This window comes from Phodopus roborovskii, unplaced genomic scaffold (assembly GCF_943737965.1).
Source record: "Phodopus roborovskii unplaced genomic scaffold, PHOROB, whole genome shotgun sequence".
Taxonomy (NCBI): Eukaryota; Metazoa; Chordata; class Mammalia; order Rodentia; family Cricetidae; genus Phodopus; species Phodopus roborovskii.
The window spans coordinates 18,319,219-18,345,629 of record NW_026126407.1 but is presented as its reverse complement, the minus strand read 5'-3'; the positions used below and the strand labels follow the sequence as shown (position 1 = coordinate 18,345,629).

The following is a 26,411-nucleotide window of genomic DNA, read 5'->3' as shown; positions in this document are numbered from 1 at the left end:
GTCATGTGGCCTAATAAAAATAAAATATTATATAAAATGGATATTTTCTAAATTTCAATTCACTTCTAATTAAAATCCTCCTGCTCTCTATTCTAGATAGTAGACATTAGGCTGGGGGATCAAATTGGGGCTTTTGATTCAAGCGAGGCAAACCAGATATATTCCCAATGTTTCGTTCATACGTTAACTAGTGAACCTTTACCTAATTTGTTAAAAATTTCTTGATGTCTTACAGTACGGAGGTTGACAGCCGCGCAAAGCTGTTTTCAAGGTTATTTACAAGGCCAACCTCGTGACTCCGCATGACATCGCGATCCACTCAGCCCTGTTGGTTCCTTGTTTACCTCGATGAGGGAAAAGCAGCCACACCCAGGATGTCTGAACCCAGTCCTGAGGTTCTAGGATTAACTCCTTCCTCCTTTCCCTTCTTTTGCACAGTAGGCATCCAAATGAGAGAGGGGGGTGAACCCGGAGTATTGAGCCTAACGGGCATGTGTTCTCTTTCCTTCCTTCCATTGTTTGGAGACTGCAGAGGAGGGAAGAGGATCTGGCGGGCTGGGTCTCTCGCTGAGCCCTCAGCCTCCAGCTCCGCAGACGCCCCCTTCCCATGTCTGAGCCTGGGTACCGCTAAGAACAAGACAAAGCCGCTAATGCGCTCTGGCTGCAGAAGCATCAAGTGTCCACACTGCAGGGGCCAGAGCGAAGCTAACGTCCAGTAGTGCGAGCAGCACCGGGTCGCAATTCACCCTACGGCGTAAATTCGCGGGGCGCAGGGTGCGAGAAAGCCACAGGGGACGCGGGGAGCAGGGTCCCAGACGCGGGAAGAAAAGACCCCTTCCCCCACCTCAGGCAGGAAACGCCGATATTTCGCGAAACCAGCCGCAGCGCATGCGCACTCGGTTACTTAGCAACGTCGACGTTAAACTGCCCCAGAACCTAGCCCAGCAACAATAGAGCGGGCCCGCGTTCCTCACCAATCAGCGCCGGCCTAATCTTTGCCGCCTCACCAATCAGCGCTGGCGCAGCAAGGAAGTTTCCAGAGCTTTCGAGGGAGGGCCCTTTAATTTGGATCCATCCGCACGGTGATTTTCTTCATATTGTTACGTAAGGGGAGGCGAGTCACCGAAAAGAAAGGTGCTTTCACTTGCTAGCTTCCTTTCTTCGGTTCTGAGGGATCGAGAGCCCAGCTGAAAAGCCTGACTGAGCTGCGGGAGGTGGAATCCGGGGGACTACTTTCGGTGGCGCAGGGAGACTACAGCTACGTAGGCGTGGTAAGTAACGCAACAGACGCTGCATAAATAGCGGCTCGCGCCGCCGCGGCTCTCAGTGACGAGAGGCTTTGTCCGCTTGGTAGGTCAGTGCTCCTGCGTCTTTTTACGCGCTCGGCGGTTTGTGGTCTCATCACATTCATTAACAGGTAATGGTCTGAAGCGCTTGAACCCAGGGAGGGCTGGGAACGCGGATTGCGTTAGGCTATGCGGGCTTTTTTCTCGGGGTGGGGGAGGGGAGCGCGAGGTGACGTGACGCGGCAACGGGCCTTCCGGGAAGAGTGGGCCTTGTTCGCGTGCGCGGAGCGGGGGCGGCCCTGGCGCGCGCGCCAGGGAGCTTAACGGACACCTAACCGATGGAGAGTCCATCGTGGTTACTTCAGTGGGGGAAGGCAGAAAAGAGGTATTCCCGGCTTTAGCCAGACTTGAGGTTAATTTCATTGTAGGGGCTATGTGTTTCTGTTTAAATGGGAATTTTTATTAATGGTCTTGTGGTTTGGATCTTTTTTATTATTATCAATCTTAATTATCACGGCTGTTACTGGCAGACTCGGATGTCTAGCGATTCGTGAAGGTTCTGGATGTCAGATTGGTGTTTTGAAATGCTTTAGTAGCTGGGAACCATGACAAAACAAATAACTATGTTGTGAAGAAACGCGGGGGGAGGGGTTTTCACTAGAGGTATTTTGTGGGAATCGAAATTTTTACTAGACGTTTAAAAATATAAGTGGCACTTTACCTTTTAAATTCAAGGTCAAAATGCAGATCTTTGTGAAGACCCTGACCGGCAAGACCATCACCCTGGAAGTGGAGCCCAGTGACACCATCGAGAACGTGAAGGCTAAGATCCAGGATAAAGAGGGCATCCCCCCTGACCAGCAGCGACTCATCTTTGCAGGCAAGCAGCTGGAAGATGGCCGCACTCTCTCTGATTACAATATCCAGAAAGAGTCCACCCTCCACCTGGTTCTCCGCCTCAGGGGAGGGATGCAGATCTTCGTGAAGACCCTGACCGGCAAGACCATCACCCTGGAAGTGGAGCCCAGTGACACCATCGAGAATGTGAAGGCCAAGATCCAGGATAAAGAGGGCATCCCCCCTGATCAGCAGCGACTCATCTTTGCAGGCAAGCAGCTGGAAGATGGCCGCACTCTCTCTGATTACAACATCCAGAAAGAGTCCACCCTCCACCTGGTTCTCCGCCTCAGGGGAGGGATGCAGATCTTTGTGAAGACCCTGACCGGCAAGACCATCACCCTGGAAGTGGAGCCCAGTGACACCATCGAGAACGTGAAGGCCAAGATCCAGGATAAAGAGGGCATCCCCCCTGACCAGCAGCGACTCATCTTTGCAGGCAAACAGCTGGAAGATGGCCGCACTCTCTCTGATTACAACATCCAGAAAGAGTCCACCCTCCACCTGGTTCTCCGCCTCAGGGGAGGGATGCAGATCTTCGTGAAGACCCTGACCGGCAAGACCATCACCCTGGAAGTGGAGCCCAGTGACACCATCGAGAACGTGAAGGCTAAGATCCAGGATAAAGAGGGCATCCCCCCTGACCAGCAGCGACTCATCTTTGCAGGCAAGCAGCTGGAAGATGGCCGCACTCTCTCTGATTACAACATCCAGAAAGAGTCCACCCTCCACCTGGTTCTCCGCCTCAGGGGAGGGATGCAGATCTTCGTGAAGACCCTGACCGGCAAGACCATCACCCTGGAAGTGGAGCCCAGTGACACCATCGAGAATGTGAAGGCCAAGATCCAGGATAAAGAGGGCATCCCCCCTGACCAGCAGCGACTCATCTTTGCAGGCAAGCAGCTGGAAGATGGCCGCACTCTCTCTGATTACAACATCCAGAAAGAGTCCACTCTCCACCTGGTCCTTCGCCTCAGGGGTGGCTATTAATTCCTCAGTCTGCATTCCCAGTGGGCAATGATGGCATTACTCTGCCCTATAGCCATTTGCCCCAATTTAAGTTTAGAAATTACAAGTTTCAGTAATAGCTGAACCTGTTAAAAATGTTAATAAAGGTTTTGTTGCATGGTAAGCATACATGGTGTCATTTGTGAAGTTTCTATGGTGGCTTGGGCAAGGGCACTTACTGTCTTTAGAAATAGGTGTTTAATGTATTTAAAATTTGCATCATTTATGGCTTGTATAGAGTTGGGAACTTTGCTTAAAAGTTACTGATGACGCTATAATACTGATTTGCAACAATATGAGGGGATCTCCCACACAGCCTTTTTACATTGGGGGTAAGCAAACATACTTGCCTGAAGCTCATCAAAGACTTTGGCGGGAATAGCCAAAGTTTTTTTTAGCTCTTTGGATGGTATTGTGTTTAGGAGGGGGTTTTGAAGTATATAGCTACATTGTTTGGGTGAGATACTGGATGGTTGGGGTAATGCCCTTGACAAGGAAGAGGAACCCCACATTTGGAGAATTGGTAAGTAATGGAAAAGTTAAAGCCTTCACTGTGAACACCTGTGGGTGGAATGTTTGCATCCCGTCAATCCCAAAAGTTTTTAGGAATGTTTTTGAGACAGTTTAACTGGCTCACTTGAAATTCAGACCCATATACTTCCCAGCTTTTAGCCATCATTTTCAAATGGGGCTATGTCTTAGGGATTCACCAAGAACTCAAACCCACCAGTCTTGCTAAACTACTTAATTGAGGTTAATGTCTTAAGATTTTTAAAATGCCTTTTGTAACTGGTACTTTTCTGCCTGGAGATAAGGTTTGTAGTGTAAATTAAATCCCTGCATTTAATCCCAGCCCTGGGGAAACAGGAAGGCAAACCTGGACCACATAGTTATGTGGCTAAAAAGACCCTGTCAACAAGAAGAATTGGAATCTAATTGGAGGCAGGATCACATCACACCTGCAGTCTTACCCTTTTAGTAGTTAAATGCCAGCCTATATAAGTATATAGCATGCAGTAAACCTGAGTTTTAAACATGAATCTTTCCTATATTCCCCTCTAACTGGAGCACAGTTGTGTTAGGATCAATCAAGTGGTCTGGCTTTGGCAAGCAGCTTAATCTGTTCCAATATATTGGAATATTGGAACATATAAACACACCCCATGCTTTTTTTTTTTTTTTTTTTTTTTTTTTTTTTAGCAGAAAGGATAGCCCAGACTAGTTGCTTTTGAATTCCTAATCCACCTCTGCCTCTTAGAGGCATGTTTTTTTTTGTTTTTTTTTTTTTTTTAAAGAGGACAATCTAGGTATCCTTGACTGGCCTGGTGCACATTATAGATTCAGGCTAACCTCAAACTTAATACTGCTTTGCAAGTATTAAAAGTGTGTGCCAACTTGCCTAGGATTTTGTTTTGTCTGCCTTTCTATGTAGTTCTGGCTGTCATGGAGTTCCCTATGTATTCTAAGATGGCCTATGGACACACACATTCACCCTCTGCTTCCTGAGTGCTAGGATTAATTAAAGACCTGTGCCACCACGGCTCTGGCCAGGTAGTTTTTAAAAAAACTTTGTAGGTCTCAAACTGCATACAAAATTGGATTTCAAGGAAAGGTATATGCTGGCTATTAATGCTTTTTTTTTTTTTTTTTTTTTTGAGTTTGTTGATTGTAGTGACACCTATGATTATATTCAGGGTCAGGGTGAGTTACATAACAAGTCTAACTGCCTCAAATCCTCTGTACCAAGTAAAAGGCCATTTGTAGTCTGTGGTCCCAGCTTCTCCTGACTGCTGAGACACCCATACACCTTTGTGGGGAAATATAACTAGGAGGTGGACCTTTGCTCTGAGATAATGCAGAAAGAGGAGAGTTGATAAAATTTCTCCAAGCTGGGCATGGTGGTATGTACCTGTAACCTTTAAGCTAGGCTGTTGTTTCAAGTAAGACCCACATGGTGGGTGGAGACAGACTCCCACAAGTTGTCCTCTAACATACACATGTACAAATGTAATTTTGAAAGCCTATGGGCCATTGCTCTTCCAGGTTCTCTAATTACCAGAAACATTGTTGATTCAGTTTTAGACTAGATGCTAAGCAACACATGGACTTTTCTTGGTGCATGTCTTCAACCCCAGCAGTGAATTGAGGCCAGCCAGGGCTACAGAATGAGACTGCCTCAAAAACACAAATAAATGAACATGGAAGCCTTTATTCCCAGCATTTGGGAGGCAAAGGCAGGTGATTTTTATGAGTTTGAAGCAAACCTGATCTACATAATGAAACCCAGGACAGCCAGGGTTAAGAGACATTGCCTAAAAAAAAAAAAAAAAAACAAAACCATAGGAAAGCGCGCACACACACACACACACACCTGGCTCCAGTTTCCCTCACAGGCCCATGAGTCCTGGTGATTAATAGGAGAACTACTTACATGACACATCATCTGCCTTGAAATTGTTGAGTTCACAGAAAAAGCAGGCACCCTCAGTCATAACTTCATTTCCCCTCTAAGGAATTCAATAAGGGGGTTGTGTTAATCGTGTGTGTGTGTGTGTGTGTGTGTGTGTGTGTGTGTGTGTGTGTGATGCTGGGGATCAATGCAAGACAAGCACTCTGCCATGTGATCTATCCCCAGCCTTTTTATTTGAGGCAATGTGTCATATAGTCCAGATTGGCCTCAAATACCCTGTATAGCAAAATATGACACTACATCATTGCTCAGGACTCCATAGTTGTTTGTTTTCAAGGAGAAAGAGTAGGTTTGGTTTGGTTTTTGTTTTTTGGGACAGGGCCTTAATTACTCCATGTGAATGTGCGTGTGCATGGGTGTTCATGCAATGATGTGCATGTGAAGGCCAGAGGACAACTTCATGGATTTTATAGTATTCTCCTTTCACTTCTACTGCATACCAAATCCAGGTCTATGTGAATTATCAAAGCTGCCAACACCCACTCTGTCTGAAGCTTCCCTAGAAGTGGTTCTCCCAGACACCAGCCTCTGAGTAATCTTCAGAAGCTGGCCTGCTCTTCTTTCACAGCCAACACTTAGGTTCAAATTATTTTTAATTGACTTCTAGATTAACCTAACTCCTGTCCCTCCTTCTGGGCTTTTCTTAGAAGCAGGCAGCAAGATTTCCTGGAACAGTATGCATGGCTCCTATTCCCACAGCAGCCAAGAACTTGAGAAGGGAGAAGAAGGGAGTAGGCATAGAGCCAGAAGGCTGAGTGTGGCAGCCTTAAATCCAGTGGCTCTCAGCTTCTTAATGTTGTCGCCCCCTTTTCCCCCCTCCTTTTTAATTTAAATTTGAAACAAGATTGTTTTACATGTCAATCAGAGTTCCCTCACCCTCCCACCTCCCCTTTCACCCCCACCAAACCCCAGCCCATCCCCTTTCTGCTCCCCAGGGAGGGTGAGGCCTTCCATGAGGAGTGCTGTGACCCTTTAATACAGTTGACCTCTAGCCAAAAATTATTTTGTTGCTATTTCACAACTGTAATTTTGCTACTTTAAGTATCTGATATACAGGATATCTGATTTTGACCCCAAAGGGGTCTCCACCCACAGGTTGGGAACAGTTGCAGTCCCAGCATTCAGGGGGCACAGGCAGCAATAGCAAGTTCCAGACCCACCAAAAAAGGAAAGCAGGAACTTTCATTGAAGAGAGATTGGCTGGTGGTGAAGTAGGGGTGAAGTAGGTTAGGAAGACTCACATAGGATAACTATGGTTGACAATAATTAGATATTTCAAAATAACTAGTAGAGAGAATAGTGAACACTCCCAACACAAAATGATCATGCCTGAAGTGGAAGATATGTCAGTTACCCTGGTCAGAGCAGTACATGTATTGAAATGTCACATAGAACCCCCCCAAAATATATAAATACTTTGTCAATTAATTAAAAACTTAATTGACAAAGGGCTGGAGAAATGGCTTAGCGGTTAAGAGCGCTGCCTGCTCTTGAGTTCAATTCCCAGCAACCACATTGTGGCTCAAAACCATTTGTAGTGAGATCTGGTGCCTTCCTCTGGCATGCAAGCATACATGCAGGCAGAACACTGTACACATAATAAATAAATAAATCTTAAAAAAAAATTAAAAATAGCCAGGCAGTGGTGGCTCACACTTTTAATCCCAGCACTTGGGAGGTGGAGGCAGGCAAATCTTTGTGAGTTGGAGGTCAGCCTGGTCTACAGAGCTAGTTCCAGAGCAGCTAGGAGTGTTATACAGAGAAACTCTGTCTTGGGGGGGAACCCTAAAAAGATGCTGGTCATGTTGGCATGGACCTTTAATCCCAGCATTCCAACAGGTTTCTGAGTTTGTGGCCAGTTTAATCTACAGAGTGAGTTCCACAAGAGCCAGAAATACATGGAAAGATTCTATCTCAAAACAATGTGCCTGGATACATGGCTCTGTGGTTAAGAGCACTGACTATTCTTCCAGAGGATCCAAATTCAATTCTAAACACCTACATAGTGAATCACAATCATCTGTAATTCCAGTTCTAGGGGATCTGATGCCCTTTTCTGGCCTCCAGACACACATGTCATGGATGCTAGAAAGCACTCATACATAAAAAAATAATAAAATATTTAAAACAAGTTTTTAAAAAAGAAGCCAGGCCCCGAGGAGCAAACTTATATCCTAGTTATTTCAAAGGGTGATGAAAAGGACCAGTATCAGTTTAGGACACCCCAAGTCAAAGTTCTCAGCACGAAGGAGATTTATTTGCTCCAGAGAGACAAAGGGCAGGGAATAAGAGAGAGACAAGATAGGAGATAGAGGATAAGGGACAAGGGGAAGGGACAAGGGAGAGGGGACGGGGGTATTTGAGGACAAAGGACTGTCTCTGGATAAAGAGGTGACCTGAGGCAAAGGGTGGTTTATAAAGGTAAAAAGGGAAACACCTTGTTAGGATGAGGTGTTTAATTTTAATTAGCGTGTAAATTAGGTGAGCCAAAGGGGGCTTTTGATCGCTGGACTTTAATACTTTGATAGCTGGACCTTGATGGTCAGCCTCAGGAGGAGGAAGTGGCCAAACAAGGGACTAGACCTTAGTGGCTATTTAGGAATGGAATCTAATGGTTTATAGCAAGGCAGAGGGAATGAGGGAGAAGGGCAAGGCCATGTTTGCCAGCCATGCTCTAGCTGGCTAGGGTCCCTTCAGGTGAGGTAAGAGAATTTGAAGTTCAAAGCTTTCCTAGGATATAGAGTTCAAGGCCAGTCTGAGCACTTCAGCAAGACAATCTCCAAATTAAAAATAGGGGTGGAGGGGAGGAGGTTGAGGCTTTAGCTCATTCGATAGACTGCTAACTTAAGTGCACAAAATACTGGGTTCAGTCCCAAGTACTGAATCCACTGGGTACAGTGGAACTTTCCTGTAACCTTACAGCTCCGGAGGGAGAGGCAGGCAGACAGAAGTTTGAAGTCATCCTCAACTGCAGAGAATTTGATGACAGCCTGTGATACGTGAGACCCTGTCTCAAAAAATAAAATTAAATTCAAAAAGCTAACAAGCTGGCTTAGACAGCAAAAGCTCTGGCCATACAAGCCTAATGACCTGAGTTCCATCCTGGGATCCATGATTGAAGGACACAGCTTACTCCTGAAGTTGTCCTCTGACCTCCTCTTGCACACAGTGGCACGTCCCTGCACTCTCACGAACATCTGTGTCACACACAGAGACAAAAATGATATGGTTGTAGCTGGGCAGTGGGGGCGCACATCTTTAATCCCAGCACTTGGGAGGCAGAGATTGGTGGATCTCTGAGTTCGAGGCCAGCCTGGTCTACAGAGATAGTTCTTGGACAGCTAGGGCTATGCAGAGAAAGCCTGTCTCCAAAAACCAAAGTAAATAAATAAATAATATAGCTGTAAAGCTGTAAATATCTCTCTCTCTCACTCTCTCCCTCTCTCTCTCTCTCTCTCTGTGTGTGTGTGTGTGTGTGCCCGTGCGTGCATATGCTGTCAGAGGACAGAGGGCATCAAATCTCCTTGGAACTGGAATTATAGCTGTGAGCCTCTTGAGGTGGGTGATGGAAATGGATCCCAGGTCCTCTATAAGAGCAGTAAGTGTTCTCAACTGCTGAGTTCTTTCTGCCTTGGATATATATAGAGAGAAAATCTGAGAGGCAACATTCATGCCTGAAGAGCCTGAAGAGGTTAAGGACAGGGGCACAGGTCACCTGCTTTGCCTCTCTAGGCCTGGGCTATTACCATGCAGTTGGCGCAGCTGCTTTTTCTTGCTGCAAACCCTCGAGGCCTTGGGTGAAGCTGCTTTTGAGTTTCCAGCAGTGTGCTGGTTTCCTTTACGTGGCTGCTTCATTGAAAGACTGATTTCATGTACCCAAGATAATCTTGTTTCTCTGTGGGCTCTGTCCTTCCTGCTTTCATTTTGGAAAGCACAGGGAAGCCCCAAGCTCTGTTCACTGGGTTCGGGTGAGTAGTGGCTGATACAGATCTTCTGATAGGGAAAGTTATAATAAAATGAGAGCCTGAGCCTAAGATATACAATAAAGTAGTAGAAGATGAGTTGAGACTCTCTCAGAGACTTCAAACCAACCATAGAACACAGGGGAGGGGGTCCTACCAGCTCTATGTGGGGAGCTCAAACACTTGCTGAGTACATGAGTATCTTCTAAGCCTGATTGTATATGTCTCACATCTATAAAAGGAAACTAGTCTTTCCCACGGCCTGGCTACCCAGGAAATGTGCTCAGTCGTGGAACAGAGAAGTAACAGATACATAAGCACAAGGAATAGACACCAGTCAGGCTTAGCTGCTGGCCCAGCCACCGGAAAAAGAAGATCCTGGGATGACTTAGAAAGAAACCATGGTAGCTGGGGCAGTGGTCTACAGAGAGAGTTCTAGGACAGCCAGAACTGTTACATAGAGAAGCCCTGTCTCGAAAAACAAAAAAGAAAAAGGGAGATGACATGGAGTGGTGGGGTCTGCATGACTGTGGAACAGGCTGTACTTGCTTTTGTTTTTGTTTTTTGAGACAGGGTTTCTCTGTGGCTTTGGAGGCTGTCCTGGAACTAGCTCTTGTAGGCCAGGCTGGCCTCAAACTCAGAGATCTGTCTGCCTCTCCTCCCCAGTGGTGGGATTAAAGGCATGTGCCACCACTGCCCGCCAGACAGTACTTGCTTCAGCCTTCCACATCTGCAGTGACACAGACCTCTGCTCTGGCACACTTGGTTGGGAATCAGGGCTTCCCAGTAATGCTGAGAAAATTCAGTAGTCATCTGACTTTTAGCAGTTACCTACTCTCCTTCCCCCCTCCAAATACTCAGAGCCCCATTACTTTTTAGGAGCGAGTCCTATGTTCCTGTTCCCTGGAAAGCAAAGTGTGAAAAACTGATTTGGGTGAAGTATTTTCAGGCTCCTCTCTCTACCCCATCAGGCTCTGGCTGTTTGAATATGGCCTCCTGGGGGAAATGAATTTCCAAGGAAAAATGAGGAGGGTTTTCAAGAGCATTGCCACTTTCTAATGAAAAAATTTACAACTGTATTATTTTCAGGATAAGAATTACAGGGGTGTGACGATGGCTGGAGAAATGACTCATCAGCTAAGAGTTCTTCCTGTTCTCCCAAGGACCTCAGTATGGGTCCTAGAATTAACTTTCAGGAGATTCACAAAGGCCTGTAACTCCCACTCCAGGGAATCGGACACACACACACACACACACACACACACACACACACACACACACACCACACACGGTGTATCCATAAGCACACACACAAACACATTTATGTTTGAGACTGGGTCTCTCAATTATGTAGCCCTGGCTGTCCTGGAACTCACTTTGTAGACCAGGCTGGCCTTGAAGTCACAGAGAGACACCTGCTTCTGCTTCCTGAGTGCTGGGATTAAAGGCACCTGAGTGCTGTGCACCACCACAACAGGCTTAAAACTAAAAGTCTTCAAAAGAACAAAAACAAACCAAAACCAAAACCTTTTTTCCAGAGGAAACAATGTGACAGAGGTGAGGCAGGCAAGCACAGGGAATAGTTTTGCCACCTGGGACTCCACTCATTCTGGGCTATGTTCACATCCTTATTCTATTTATGCACTTGGCAGCCTGAGAACCCTACCTTCATATACTGCGTGTACACATCCCACTCCAAACAATATACCTAGATGCTTGAGAGCCCAACGTGCCCTGAGCTATATACAGGCTCAGTGAACAAGGTACCCAGAAACTCCCCCTGCATTAAGTTGAACCCCAACTCAAAACAGTGGAACAAGTTTCTGCTCTATATAAGGACAATCAAATGTGGACAGTTTTGGCTGGGTGTTAGCTCATGCCTTTAATCCCAGCACTAGGAAGGCAGAGGCAGGTGGAGCTCTGTGAGTTTGATCAAAGACAGCCTGGCCACAGAGATAGTCCCAGGACAGCCAGAGCTGTCACACAGAGAAACCTTGACTTGAAATAACCAAAAAGAGAGAGAGAGAAAAAAAATAATCTGGACAGTTTCTATTCAAACATATTCCTGATACTTCCAGGTATGGAGGGTAGAGGGTCAGTCCAGACCTACCTAAATACTTTGAGATGCGTGTGCAATAAGGATAGAGAACCCTGGAATTAAGCCCCTAGCAACCAAACCCTTCCTTCTCCTGAACTCTAAAAGAGAGCCTCAAACAGGCAACTGGAAAGATGGCTAACTGGTTAGGAACACTGACTGCTCTTCCAGAGATCCATTCCCATCACCTACATGGTGGCTTAAAACCATCTGTAAGTCCAGTTTCAGGAAGGGACCCAACACCCTCTTCTGACATCCCTGGGCAACAAGCACACACATGGTACACAAACATACATGCAAGCAAAACACTCACAAAATAAATTAATTTTGAAAAAGACATATTTGTGTGCCGTGTCATAAAAAGAAATCTCCATGCTCACGCTATTACTAACTTGTTAATGACTGGTTTGTTCTGTGTTAACCCGCTCCCTACCCAGATGGCCCTGGAGGAATTACAAGGTAAATACCAGTAGACTCCAACAGAATGTGTTTCAAGTGCTTGAGCCCAAACAGCCACAAAATGAGGGAAGGGTGCAAGAGATGATAACAGAAAGACACACACATCACAACTCTCAAATATGTGGCTGGAAAAGAATAACAACTTCAAAGGTAACAGGGCTGTCCAGATGACTTAGTCGATAAAGGTGCTTTGATCCCAGGTACCCACACAAAGGCAGAAGAGAACTGACGTCACAAAGTTGCCCTCTGACCTCCATACACATGCCCTAGTGTGCAAGTGCCCTGCCCCCTAAAGCACATGCACATGAACACAGGGATAATAATGGTAATGATGGTGATGATGATAAAAATACTGGTAAGAATAAATTAACAAAAGGAAATAAAATTTCTAAGGATTTATTTATTTATGTATACATTATTCTGCCTGCATGCTAGAAGAGGAAACCAGATCTCACTGTAGATGGTTGTGAGCCATCATGTGGTTGCTGGGAATTGAACTCAGGACCTCTGAAAGAGCTGCCAGTGCTCTTAACCTCTGAGCCACCACCTCTCCAGCCCCCAAGAAAATAAAATTTTAAAGTGTGGCAAAACTGAGCACTGAAACAATTGACTGCCTTGGTTCCCCACCTCCAAAACAAGTGAATAAATAAAATAAAAAAGGAATGAAGAAGACACTGGAGAAATGCAAGTTCAGCTCCCAGCACCTGAGTCTGCAGCACCCAAAGCATAGGTAATGGGGGAGGGGCCTCTTAGGATAGTGAGAGAGTTGCCAACACCTTCTTCCTCCTTGCACCAAGACCCTAGGGGTGGAGATGCTGCTGCTTCCTTGAATGAACTAAATGTAATGGGTTTAACTGGGCCCCAGAGTAGCAGGGGTCAGGTGGCAGCATTGAAATGTCAAAGGCAAGATGAGTTTAGTTATGGTAATAGACAGTATCAGCAAAGCAAGGTCGATAATGGCCTAAGTAGTATGGACCTTTGGTACTGGCTAACCAATCATGGTGTTTCTAGGAATAAAATAGATAAGAAGTCTACTAAGGATTTTTGTTGCTGGTGGTGGTTCTGGGTGTTTTTGCTTTTGGAGACAGGGCTTCTCCGTGTAGCCCTGACTGTCCTGGAACTCACTCTGTAGACCAGGCTGGCCTCAAACTCACAGAGATCCACCTGCCTCTGCCAGCCCAATGCTGGGATTAAAGGCGTGCACTACCATGCCCAGGAATTAAAAATACTTTTAATTTATTTTGCTTCATGTATATGAGGTTTTGCCTGCATATATGTATATGGACTACATGCATGACTAGTGCCTGCAGAAGCCAGAAGACATGGGACCTTCTGAAACTGGAGTTACAGGCAGCTCTGAGCTACCATGTGGGCACTGAACCTACATCTTCTGCAAAAGCAGTCAGTGTTTTAACAGCTGGGCCACCTCTCCAGCCCCAAGCCTACTGCTCCGTACTGTTTAATCTGTATAACAGGAAAACTCTAGAATAAATTACCTAAATTGGATTGTAGCAATGGGGAAGCCCAGTCCTTCAAACAATTTCCAGACTTGAGTCACTTCACAGACCCAGAAGTCCCTGAATGAAGGAAAGACCAGGTGTCTCTGCGGAAGAAACTTGTTAAATACCTAAGGGTTTCATGTTAGTCTTTCTCCCATATTTTCCCCAGAGGAACATACAATATTTTACAAGGGCAACTCTACATTGAAGAGAATGCAGCAATTAGATTTCCTGGGGGCTTACTGGATACTGGCTCTGAATTGATCCCGATCCCAGGATAATCCAAGAAATATTGTGGCCTTCCGGTTAACATAGGGGCTTGTGAAGGTTGGGGGATTAATGGAACCTTGGCTGAAGTCTGACAGTGAATCTAGTGGGTCCTCAAACTCCTCCTGTGGTTATTTCCCCAGTTCCAGAATGTATATTTGGGACCGATAAACTTAGAAGTTGGCAGAATCCCCCACACTGGTTCTCTGACAGTGGAGTGAGGGCTTTATGGTTGGGAAGGCCAAATGAAGCCACCAGAGTTGCCACTAGCAAGGAAAAGAGTGAGTCAAAGACAATATTGCATTCCAGAAGGAATTTCAGAAATTAGACCAACATCAAGGACTTGAAAGATGCAGGAGTGGTGGTTGCCACCACATCTCCCTTTAACTCTCCCCATTGGCCCGTAAAGAAAACAGATGGGTTGTGGAGAATGACAGTTGACAAAGGGCAGCTTTTATGGCTAATCATGGTTGTTAACTGCATCTGGAATCAACCAAGATGCAAGCTGCTGGGCACTCCTGCGAGGGGTTTTCTTGATCTGATTATTTAAAACAGGAAGTCCCGTTCAAAATGAGGGCAGACCCTTCTGTCCACAGCCCAGGACATGGAAGAGGGAAACTACTTTTTGCCTGCTCGCCTCACTCTTGCTGGCAATTTCATCTCTCCTGATGCTGCAGCATTCCTTTGCCAATACTAGAGCCAGTTTATTCAGGATTCCAGTAATCCTCTGGCCTTCAGCACCACCTGAGGGGTGGGACAGCTGAGCTGTCCAGCCTCAAGGAATGAGCAGCTACCTAATTCTCAGCCTCTGCAGTGTTAAGACAATCTTTGTGGGACTACCTAGACAACAGCATGCAAGCCAATCTAAAAAATCCCATTTCTATATACCCTCTATCAGTTCTGCTCCTAGACTAATACAGAGATGAGGATTGAACTCTGGGGCATGTATAGGTTCTACCTACACACAAGCAACTTTATGCTTTTCCATAGTTTCACCAAACTATCCCTGCTTGCCCTGATTACTCTGTAGCCCAGGTAGGCCTCGGATTTTCCATCTTCCTGCCTCCCAATTGGAGTAGCTGGAAATACAGATATGTATGCATATCTGGTTTTATGCAGTGCTAGGGATTGAACCTACGGCTTCATGTATACTAGGCAAACCAGTTGAGCTGCATAGCCCTCCTTATTGTTTTGAGGGAGTCCTGCTCTATAGCCCAGGCCGGCCTAAAAGTTGCTATGTGACCCAGATTTTCCTCAAAGGGATGTTGATCCTCCTGCCTCAGTTTTGAGCCATCATGCTACCCCCACTGTCATCTCCCTCCACTTAATACCTATCTCTCTGCTCCCCTATAAGACGAAACACCTCCAAAGAATAGGCTGTACACATTGTCTTAACTGCTCCCCAACCTTCTTTTGAGGCAAGGTCTCATTGTGTAACCTTAAGTGGCCTTGAACTCACAATGTAGACCAAGCTGTGTTCAAATTCATAAAAATGTGCCAGTGTCTGCTTCTGCCTCCTGAGGTATGCGATTAAAGGCTGACATCACCATTCCCAGCAAACAACAACAAAAAATTGTCTTCAATACCTAAGACTGTCCTCCGACACACATGCAAATGCACACACACACACCCCATTCACACACATTTTGTGTGAGAGAAATCGGGTGTGCAACTCAAAAAACTCCCCTAAAACATTTTTATTATTTTCCTAGTCACTCATCATTATTTATCAAAATAATGGTTTTTGTTTTTATTTTGTTTTGTTTTGTTTTTGACACAGGGTTTCTCTGTGTGTTCCTGGCTATCCTGGAACTCCCCCTGTAGACCAGGCTGCCCTGGAACTCAGATTTATCTGCTTCTGCCTCCCAACTGTTGGGGAATTAAAGGCATGCACCAGCAACAAATTAATGTATCTTTAAATCATACTGTGTTGGAATATTTAGTTTTAAAACCCATGTTTGAATTCCCGACTAAAGTTCATTTTTGTTCTTTTTTTCTTTTTTGAGACAAGGTCTCATGTATCTCGGGTAAATCTTGAGCTCACTACTGGGGGATGACCTTGAATTTCTGATCCTTCTGTGTTTGCCTCCCAAGCGTTGGGGTTATGGTGTGTGCCACCACACCCAGTTTCTGAGGTGCCGGGACCTGAACACAGGGCTTTATGCTCAGCAAGCACCCACCAACCTCCATTCCTGGCTCCTGCCGACTCTAAGTTTCATTTCAAAATCATGAAATGAATTTTGACTTGGGACTAGAATTTCCAACAATTTCTGAAATGGCTTTAAACATATTTGTATTTTGTGTTTTATATTTATGGGAAGCCATGTTCTCAGCTTTGACAATCATACAATCAAAATATCAATCAGCTCTAAATAAAGTTGAAAATGCTCTACATCCTGCAACATCAAAAATTCAGCTAAATTTAGTTCTTTCTGTAAAAATAAGCAAACACATCCATCTTGGTATATGATTAGCCTTCATCTTTAATGCATGGTATACAATGCAGCAAGGTTATGGCCCATGCCTTTAAATCCCAGCTCTAGGGAGACAGAGTCAGGTGTATCTCTGTGAGTAGGCAGCCAGTCTGTTCTACAGATCGAGTTCTAGGATAGCCAAAGCTACACAGAGAAACCCTGTCTCAAAAAAGAAAGAAAGAAGTATACAATTAAATGTGTACTAACAAACTGTTTAAAATTCTTTGATATATCATCAGAAAATATTTTATTTACATTCTTATTCCATATATCTAAATACATAGGACCACATAAAAATTTCCCAGGCAGCTGGATTTGGTGGAGCACACCTTTGATTTTAGCACTCAGGAGTCAGAGTCGGGAGGTTCTTTGTGAATAAGCTCCAAGACAGCAAGGACTATATAGAGATTATGTCTTGAAAGAAAAAAGTCTTTCTCCCCTCAGACAAAATCAGATTGCAAGTAAAAGTTCAAGCAGCTCTCAGCTAATCCATGGAAACTAACCAATCCACCGCGCCATTTACAAACAGGTTTCAGTAGCCTCCCTTTTAAATAGAGGTAACAGAATCTAATTCCCTGTGTATGTCCCTCTTAATATGTAAGGTACAAGACCTTGCTGGGAATACCCTTGTGCTCTGTAAAGTCCGAGGGAGATGGTACGTGGTCCCGCCCACTCCAGCGCCCACGGGCTCCCTTGCTGAGAAGCCAGTGCCAGCCAGACTGACATCTTCTTGGTCCTGCCCTGAGAAGTGGGTCGAGAGGGAGGTTCCAGAGCAGCCCTTTCTAAGAGAGACCCAGTCTTCTTAGAGCGGAGATCTGAGTGCAGGCCTGAAGGGGTGGAAGGAAGTCTGCAGTCGAACCGGTGGGAGAGAGTTGCCAGGAGAGTTGGAGGTGACTGAGCAGGGTGAAGGGGTAGAGGGGTCGGGGAGAAGATGCAACAGTGGGGGCAGGAAGAAGAGGGGTGGGTGGGAGGTTGGGGAGTGGGCTGCCGGAGCATGCTGACTGGTTGGGATCCCTAAACTGTGGCTGTGGACCTGCTTTCTGCTTCCCTAGGTCTTTCTTTGCCTTGGCTGTTTCCTGGGTTGTAGTCATCCCCTGCCTCAGTCTGATGTAGCCTTGGCCCAAACTGAGCCACCTGATCCTGGCTTTTCGCAGCCCCAGGTTCAGTCTTCTAGCTGTGACTGTCTCTCTGCTTTTGCTACTGCTTGGGTTCCTGCTCGTTTGCTCTGCTGTGGTTTCCCAAGACAGGAAACGTCTTCCTGTCTCTGTCTTCTCATGCTAAAACCAGATGTCCATTTCTGGCCGGTGACTTTTTGGAATGAAAACTTCCTAGAGGGGTCAGGGGTTGCATCTGGGATTTCAGAGTTGGCCTGGAGTTGGCCTGGGGCCTGCCTGCCTGGGGCTATTCTGGATCCTGAAACAGAGGCACACATCCAGGCCTCTCTGTGCAGGGGCTCCCTAGGGAGGTGTGGGAAGGGACAGCCCATTTTCTGTGAGAGTCAGGGATTCTCCCAGGCCCTGAACATTGTCCCTTGCCAGATGAGCATTGCTTTCTTTCTTCAGAAGGGACCCCTGGAATCATGTTTTAAACCTCTCCCTCCACCCCACTCTAGTCTAGCCTCTCTTGCTCCAGGAAGCTTGCTAGGTCTAAGGAAGCTAGCTTCTTGCTTTGTTACCAGCCTCAGACACTCAGCTTCAGGAAGCTCCATCTGGCCTGTAGACATTGCCCCATTCCTGGCTCTAAGCAAGTTTGAAAATTAGTATAAAGAAGTAGTCGGTAAGCCCAGGTTCTGGCTTGTTACCCCACTTATCCTTCTTCTAAGGCAGGGAGAACTCCCCTCTCTCACATAAATTCAGTGACAATGATTTCAAACAGTTTAGAATGCACTACTGTACAGAAAATGGCCTTTCATGGCTGATATTTGTTTCCTTCTGTAGAAGGTACACATGTGACACTTCTGTGCAAGCATTCACATTTTATTAAAAAAAAAAATAGTGATCTATGGGGTTGGAGAGATGGCTCAGCATTTAAGAGCACTGGCTGCTCTTCCAGAGGACCTAGGTTTGATGCCCAGCACCTACACAGCAGCTCACAACTGTCTGAGACCCCAGTGCCAGGGGATCTGCTGCATGTTAGTGGTACACAGATATGCAGCAAAACACCCATACGAAGAAAGTAAAATAAAAAAGCAGAATGAAGAATCTCTGTGAACCCGAGCTTGGTGGTGCATGCCTTTAATTCCAGCACTTGGGAGGCGGAGGCAGAGGCAGGTGGAGGGTCTCTGTGTGGTTCCAGGACAGTCAGGGCTGTTGAAAAGAGAAACCCTGTCTCGAGAAAGAAAAAAGAAAAAAAAAAAATCTAAGTGAAAATAAATTTAAATAAAAAGAAACATTTACAAATTGTGAAATGAAACGAAGTGCAATAGGAAGTAACCAGATTGGAAGCAGCCTGAGAAGTTTGCATTTTTTTCAGGGTGGGGGTGCTGAGTTATGAGTTTCCCAGATGTCAAGGAAGCTATCTATACAAGACAGCCCAGAGAAGCAGGGACAGAGTTTCTTTACTTGGACTAAGAGCTTTTGAAACCTGAGTCCAGCACGGGCTTTGAGAAAGTCTGCCTTCTCATAACAGTTCCCCTCCCTGTCTTGTTTTTTAACCCTGTTTATTTTTATGTGGGAATGTTTTGCCTCCCTGTAGGTATATGCACCCTATGCTCTGTTGCCCTCAGAGACCAAAAAGCGTGTCAGTCCCCTGGAACTAGAGTTGTGAATGCTGGGAGTCAAACCTGCAAGTGCTCTCACCCACTGAGTCATCTCCAACCCTAGGGTTAAAAAAAAAAAAAAGGTAAAGCTGGCACTCACCACAGTGTAAAGTGTATGATTCATAGAGTCATGCAGCCAGGAGCACAACCACAGAGCATCTTGGCATAGGAATGTGGCTTTAGCAGTAGATTCTTTGCCTGTCACGTGGGAGGCACTGTGTTTAGTCTGCAGTACTGGAAAAACAATGACAAGAGGTTTGTAATCTGTGATATTTTGTATTTTGACTGGCATCTTTCTTTTTTTCATTTTTTTTACTGTTTTTTTTTTTATCTTTTTTCTTTGTTTTGTGTGTGTGTGTGTTTTGTTTTGTTTTTTGGACTGGCATCTTTCATTTAACCTAATTTTTAAAAGTTTATTGTTGTAAAGTGTATTAGTACTTCCTTTTTAAAATTATTTTATGGCTATGTGTCATTCAGTTGTGTGGATATCACAGTTTACACACCTACTCACCAGTTGGTGGCCATTTGGGCTGTTTTTTGTGAGTGGTGGGGAGGCATAGACCATTCTCCTGCCTCAGCAGCCCAAAAGTTTCTCTTTCAGAGACCTCCACACAGGTGAAACTGGATCCTTGGTTTTCACCACAGGGAATAATTTCAGAACAAGATAATATAAAGCAAGAGTTAGAGTTCATTAAAGGCTTTGTTGTTGTTTTGTTTTTTGTCTGTTTGTTTTTTGGGACAGGGTCTCACATGTAGCCTTGGCTGGCCTGTAACTCACTATGTAGACTAGGCTGGCCTTGAACTCACAGAGATCCACTTGCCTGCTGTATCCAGAGTTCTGGTATTAAAGGTATATATGCTACTATGTCCAGCTAAAAAAGATTTTTTTTTTCCTCCTGAGACAGGGTTTCTCTGTGGCTTTGGAGGCTGTCCTGGAACTTGCTCTTATAGACCAGGCTGGTCTCGAACTCACAGAGATCCACCTGGGTCTGCCTCCTGAGTGCTGGGACTAAAGGCATGTGCCACCACTTCCTGGCTAAAAATAATTTTTTTTTTATTACAGATTTAAATACTGTTGTTCATAGAAAGAGAGGCACTCATGGAGAGAATTATATACATCCAAAGGAATGGTTAAGGGCTTCTCAAAGGAGAGTCACAATTAAGTGTCTTAGCATGTATATAGAATTTTGGAGGCTTTGGGATGATGTTGATTAACTGGTTTCTAAAGGAAATCCCTCCTTGATCTCTTTCCTCCCTGCCCCCCTTTCTTTTCTTTCTTTCTTTTTCTTTTTCTTTCTTTCTTTTTTTTTTTTTTCTTTTCTTTTTTCTTTTTCTTTTGTTGAGACAGGGTTTCTCTGTGTGGCCCTGGCTGTCCTGGAATTCTTTCTGTAGACTAGGCTGGCCTCGAACTCAGAGATCCACTTGCTTCTAACTCCCGAGTGCTGAATTCAAGGCATGTATCACAACTGTCTGGCTCTCTTTTCCTCTTTTCAGTGAGTGAGATTACAGAGTGGCTATGGAGGAGCCTTGGACACAATTCCAATCTGGTAAGGCAAAGCCATGGGCCATAAGGGTTACACAGGGACTTATGACATGATTATTAATACAGATGGGGTTTCTTGTGAAATTCCAAGCATTATATGTTTATGGCTGGGAGATAAGAAAACCCACTGTATACTTGGCCTTAAGCATGAGTCACTGCTATTTTTAAATTCTCATTTGAAATATTCCTATATAAGAGAAATACTGTTTCATGTTGAGTATGGTGGGACACGACTCTAATCCCAGCACTCAGGAGGTGGAGGCAAGTGGATACCTGTAGGTTCTAGGCCAGCCAGGGATACATAGAGAAAACCTGTCTCAAAAAAAAAAATTCTCTATTTTGACAACCTTTAGAGCAAATGTTGTCACTTGAGCTGTATATGTCTATATTTGATTTAAGTGTTTTGTCTGAATGTATGTAAATAAATATATGTGCACCATGAGCATGCCTGGTGCCTAAAGAAACCAGAAGAAGACCTAAGATCTCTTGGAACAGGAGTTATGAATGGTTTGAAGCACCATGCAAGTGCTGGGAACCAAACCTGGGTCCTCTGCAAGAGCAACAAATGCTCTTAACTGACTGATGAGCCATCTCTCCAGCCCATTGAGCTAGAATTCTTGACTGTCAGCTTTAACCATACTTCAAAGTGAGGGGTCCCTTTCTCTTTCCATTCCCTGATGGTTTACCCTTTTTTTCCTCATATAAATAATGCTGCTGTTATAACATTTATATACAGTGTTTGTGCAGTCATGGTCCATTTCTTTTAAGTACATGATTAGGCCTGGAATTTCCGGGTCACGTGTTAACTCTATGTTTAGTCTTCTGGAGAAACAACCACTATATTTTTATCATTTAGGAGGTTCCAGTTCCTCCAGATCCTTGCCAATGCTTTTTTGTTTGTTTGTTGAGACAACAATTCTCTATGGTAACAGCCCTGGCTGTCCTAGAACTTGCTTTGTAGATCACGCTGGCCTAGAACTCACTGAGATTTGCCTACCTCTACCTCCTGACTTCTGAGATTAAAGGTATATGCCACCGTGCCCAGTTTTTTTTTTTTTTTTAAGGAAATGCCTAGGTGTAGCTCATGATAGCCTGGAATTCATCATACTTACATACAAACATACATACATACTGGAATTCATCTAAGCTGGCCTAGAAATTACTGTAATCCCTTTGCGCCAGCTTCCTGAGCCTTGGAATGTCAGCTATGATCCTTGATGCCGGGCTTCATTGAGGATTTTTGTTGATATATATGTGTGTATGTGTGCGTGCGTGTGCGTGTGCACGTGTGGGTATGTATGTCGAAGTACATGTATGAAGGTGAGAGGACAAGTTGGTGGAATCAGTTTTTCAGTTTTCTCCTCCCACATTTACATGGGTTCTAGGGATCAAATTCTGTTTACCAGGCTTGCATGGCAATCACCTTTACCTGCTGAGCCATCTCGCTGGCTATATCCAGTTCTGCCCACAGCAGCTGGAAGAGTTCCCTTTCAGAGACTTCGTTATACTTCTTTCAAGTGAAGCTGGATCCTTAATGTCACCTCAGAAAAGAATTTTAGGACAAGCTAATATGAAGCAACTGCTTTAACTAAACAGTTTGTAGCCAGTCAGTGGTGGCACATGCCTTTAATCCCAGCAATGGGGAGGCAGAAGCAGTCGGATCTCTGAGTTCAAGACCAGCTTCATCTATAAAGTGAGTTCCAGGACTGCCAGGGCTGTACAGTGAAGCCCTGACTTGGAAAACAAAATGAAAAACAACAACAAAAACAGTTTATTAAAGGAGATTTTAAGCATAGATTTAAACATTTATAAAGTTGGTTGGTTAAATGTGTACATACAGTTTGGTTCTTGATGCAAGGAGTCACATATCTGGCTTTTTGCACATGCTAAACAGGTGCTCTAGCATTAAGCTACACTTCCACTCCTAAATATATTTTAACAACAATGGGTTGCTAATTATGCCATTATGGGGGAAGTGAACACGGTACAAATGAGGCCAGGGGCAAGGCAAGTATTCTAGCATATTTCTAGGACAACATCCCCCAACCCAGTTTAGGGTCCAGGTCTACTGTGAGGAAGTGATGTTTAAACTGAGAGAGCATATGCTGGGAAGAAGCGGTAGAGTTACTGCCTAGCATGTGTAAGGCCACACGCACAGCAAAACCAACAAAGAAACACAAACAGAGGCAGAGATTGCTGAGAGCTAAGGTTAATATGCTTGTGGTGATAATGGTATATACATTGCATGAAGGTGCTTTGTGTGTGTGTGTTGTGTGTGTGTGTGTGTGTGTGTGTGTGTGTGTGTGTGTGTGCATGTTGCTCCTGGCAGTTGGGACAGCTTGCGATACAGAGAAGACAGAACATATTGGGGACAGTGAAGGGTGTTCAGGGTGTCTAGAGCCATAGAGCCATGCTGGCCACTATTTACTGAATTTTGTCTTATAATCAACTCATCTGAAAGGTGGCTAACCATGGAGGCAAACAACTGTAATACCAATACTGTGAGGGAGAGGCAGAGGCTTGCCACAGTTGGTCTACATATCAAGACCCTACCTCAGATAAAAAAATAAGCCAAACTAAAATCTGAATGGCTGCTGTGGCTAATGACTGCCATACGGGATGGTACAGGTCTGAAGTGTAACGTGGTGAGGTGGAGTGGCAGGGCAGGATCTCTGGACTGCCTGAAGTTGTTGGATGAAGTTTGCATTTTATTCTAATTATATGAAATAGTGGCTTTCAGCAGAGGAGTGGGCTGACTTGGTATTCATTTATTTATTGTTATTTAGTTTTTTCTTACTTCTGTCGTGAGTGTGTGTCTGTGTGTGTGTGTGTGTGTGTGTGTGTGTGAAACCAAGGTCCTTACACGTGCCACTATGTGCTCCACCACTAAACTAAATGCTGGCCCTTGGTTTTAGCAGGTCAGCTTAGTTTATGTAAGATGAAGTGTGTGAGAGAGACAAATTTGGAGGTGGTAGAACTTTCTTAAGGGAGGAAACTGGTGGCTTGGACCAATCAGACAAATTCTGGACATGGAACAAGGACAGAGGTCTTAGAGAGAGGCATGGGAGGGAAGGGGGGTGGGAGGGCGGGTGGGCTAGTCCCTGTTCTTCAAGGCAGGATCAAGGCTGTACAATTCCAACCTTTCCTGTTGGCCTCTTTGTCCTCACCTATTGGCTTCTTCTGGAAGTGCCCTCATAAATGGAAACTGGAGCCTTGGGGATCCTTGGGGTCAAAACGCTGAGGGAATCTCTCCCTAGATGGAAATATGGCTGGGTGGGTGGGACTGCATTCTTTGGGACAAAAGTTAGACAGAACCTCTCCTCTCCCTGGGGCTATCACAATCTTCTCTCCCTGGTTTATGGGTCAGCCAGTTGTGAACCACGTGACTGCTGGGGGACACATGGTGGTAAGAAGGGTGGGGGTCAGTGTAATGCAGCACGAATACCACATCTATGCCAGCTCCCATCCGAACCAAGGTCCCAGCACCCTTGAGCTGCCTCTGATTGCCCCAGGGGCTTCTCTGGCTAAGAGTGGGGGTGAAAGTGTACCGATGAAGGGGCAGGGCTTGTCTCCCCAGAGCAGGGTGTGGCCAACAGTCCAGATGATAAGCCTGATGGCCAGTCACCGATCCTTGACCGGTGGGCGTTAAACCCGCACTGTCCACTGTGCGCGAAGAACAGGTTGAGGGTGGACAACACAGAGAGCTCGGAGCGGGCTGCGGAGGTTCCCGCAACCCTTTGCTGTTAGCGCCAGGGCCGCGCCCCTCCCGGCTGCACTTCCTCTCTCGGTCCCCACTGCCGCTGCTGGGGAGCCCCGCTAGGCTTGGTGATTCTGGTAGCTTGCTGTCTGCTGGGCTCACGCCTTGGCTTCAGGGTGTGTGGTAAGTCTATTGGCAATTTCGGGATGTCCTAGGGGGTTGCGTCTGGAAGTCTGACAGTGAACGATCTATCGGGTGGCTCTCTGTGTAGCTCCATCCTGGAGTAAGGGTCTGCGTGGGCTCTGGCTCCCTGAACCTCCAGGCCTCTTCCTCTGCTGCCAGAATGGGGAGACAGTTGTTGCTGCTGGGGGTGGGGGTGGGGGGGTTAAATGGTGTCAGAGGCATCATGGGCCAGAATTTGCTTGAGGATAGAAGCTAGGCTTCACGAAAGGAGGATACCTATGCCCTAATGTGGGCAGAAAGGTGAGGGTCACAAAAGTTAGTGGCATTAGGCAGTCAGGTCCCCTGGCTGTTATGGAAAATGCCCCACCCAATTCTCTGAGGGTACTGGGATCCTGTAACAATTTGAGATTGGGCCCAGGCTACGCTGCCACTTCATCTCTTAGCCTGGTTCTTTTCTGTTCCTTCCTTCCACCTACCTGCTCCCTATGCCTTTCTCCCATCTTTATGTCCCCTGACCCGGTTCTGATTCTCTCCTTCCGTTTCTGCATTCTGTGCAATACAGGCTCCCCAGCTCTAACCAGGTCCCAGCCCTGGCCACGTGATGGAGGCTGTGGTTGTAGTTCCCTGATGAGGTTGAGGTTAGCAGTCAGTTAACCCCAGACCCAGTATGGAGTCTGAGGTGGGAAGGCAGGTGGAGCTCGCCAGTCTAAAGCCCCTACAGAGGTGGCACCTGATGCCCTAAGGTATGAGTCAGACAGGAGACGTAGTTGGGCACGAGAACTGAAGAGAAACACCATGACGTAAAGCGAGGTGGACGCTCACTTCCTTTTTCTGAGCCTCAGTTGTTCTGGTAGCAAAAGGAGGGACTTGATAGACCAATAGTTTGACTGGAGAATCTCCCTTTCTACAATACCCTGGCCTGCTCAGCAATTGAAGTTTTATCTGTTCAAACCCTTGGGCACTGGGCTTGACGTCCTATAGAGAAAGGGTGGGGTTGTGAACACACCCATTCTTACCCCCAAATAGGCTTTGAGGTTTCTTAAATATCAGAAATTCCCAAGGGAGAAGCTAAAGACACTCATGAATTCCTGAGAGATGGTATCAATGCGACAACTCTGTCAGATCCCTGCTCCCCAGCACATCATCCTTGTGACACTACCTTTCTCCCTCATGACTCATCTTCTCTCCTGTAGGGCTAACTGTGCTGTGGAGCTGCTTGCTCCTCCCCCACCCTCGCCTCTTTTTTTTTTTTTTTTTTTTTTTTTTTTTTTTGGTTTGGTTTGGCTTTCGAGACAGGGTAAGCCCTGGCTGTCCTGGAACTCACTCTGTAGACAAGGCTAGCCTGGAACTCACAAAGATCTGCTTGCCTCTGCCTCCCTGTACTGGGCTTAAAGTCAGGCACTACCACTGCCTGCTTTATTTGTTTGTTTTTGAGACAGGGTCTCATTATGTAGCCTTGGTTGCCCTGGAACTCACTATGTGGATCTGGCTGGCCTCTGCCTCCTGAATGCTGGGTTTAAAGACACGGTTCTCTCATTTATTTATTTATTTATTTATTTATTTATTTATTCTCTGTTTATGTGGATGTATGTAGATACCAGAGGTAGATAGCTATGACATTTCTTCCTCATCAATCCTGACTTCATTGTTTGAGCCAGGGGCTATCATTAAACTCACGAATTCAGCTAGACTGGCTGGCCAGCGAGCCCCAGGGAGCCTCTCATCTCTGCCTTTCCTCACTAACATTAAAAATATGTCTCAGTGCCTGGCTTTTTATGTGGGGGCCAGGGACCCAAGTTCAGGTCCTTCTGGT

At 45.6% G+C, this 26,411-nt stretch overlaps 1 protein-coding gene across 5 annotated transcripts; it reads left to right on the top strand.

The window, feature by feature from the left end:
• The first annotated feature begins 1,335 nt into the window (after positions 1-1,335).
• Positions 1,336-3,320, top strand: Ubb (ubiquitin B). 5 transcript variants are annotated; one of them, XM_051180407.1, is made up of 3 exons: positions 1,336-1,417; positions 2,022-2,459; positions 2,688-3,320. In XM_051180407.1, exons 2-3 carry the CDS (start codon positions 2,028-2,030, stop codon positions 3,171-3,173), a joined length of 918 nt encoding a protein of 305 aa, XP_051036364.1. In that variant the 5' UTR covers positions 1,336-1,417; positions 2,022-2,027; the 3' UTR covers positions 3,174-3,320. The 5 variants fall into 5 exon arrangements, with proteins under 5 accessions (XP_051036364.1, XP_051036366.1, XP_051036365.1 ...); XM_051180409.1 differs by having other exon boundaries at positions 2,022-2,687; positions 2,916-3,320; XM_051180408.1 differs by having other exon boundaries at positions 2,022-2,915; positions 3,144-3,320.
• Positions 3,321-26,411: the final 23,091 nt, after the last annotated feature.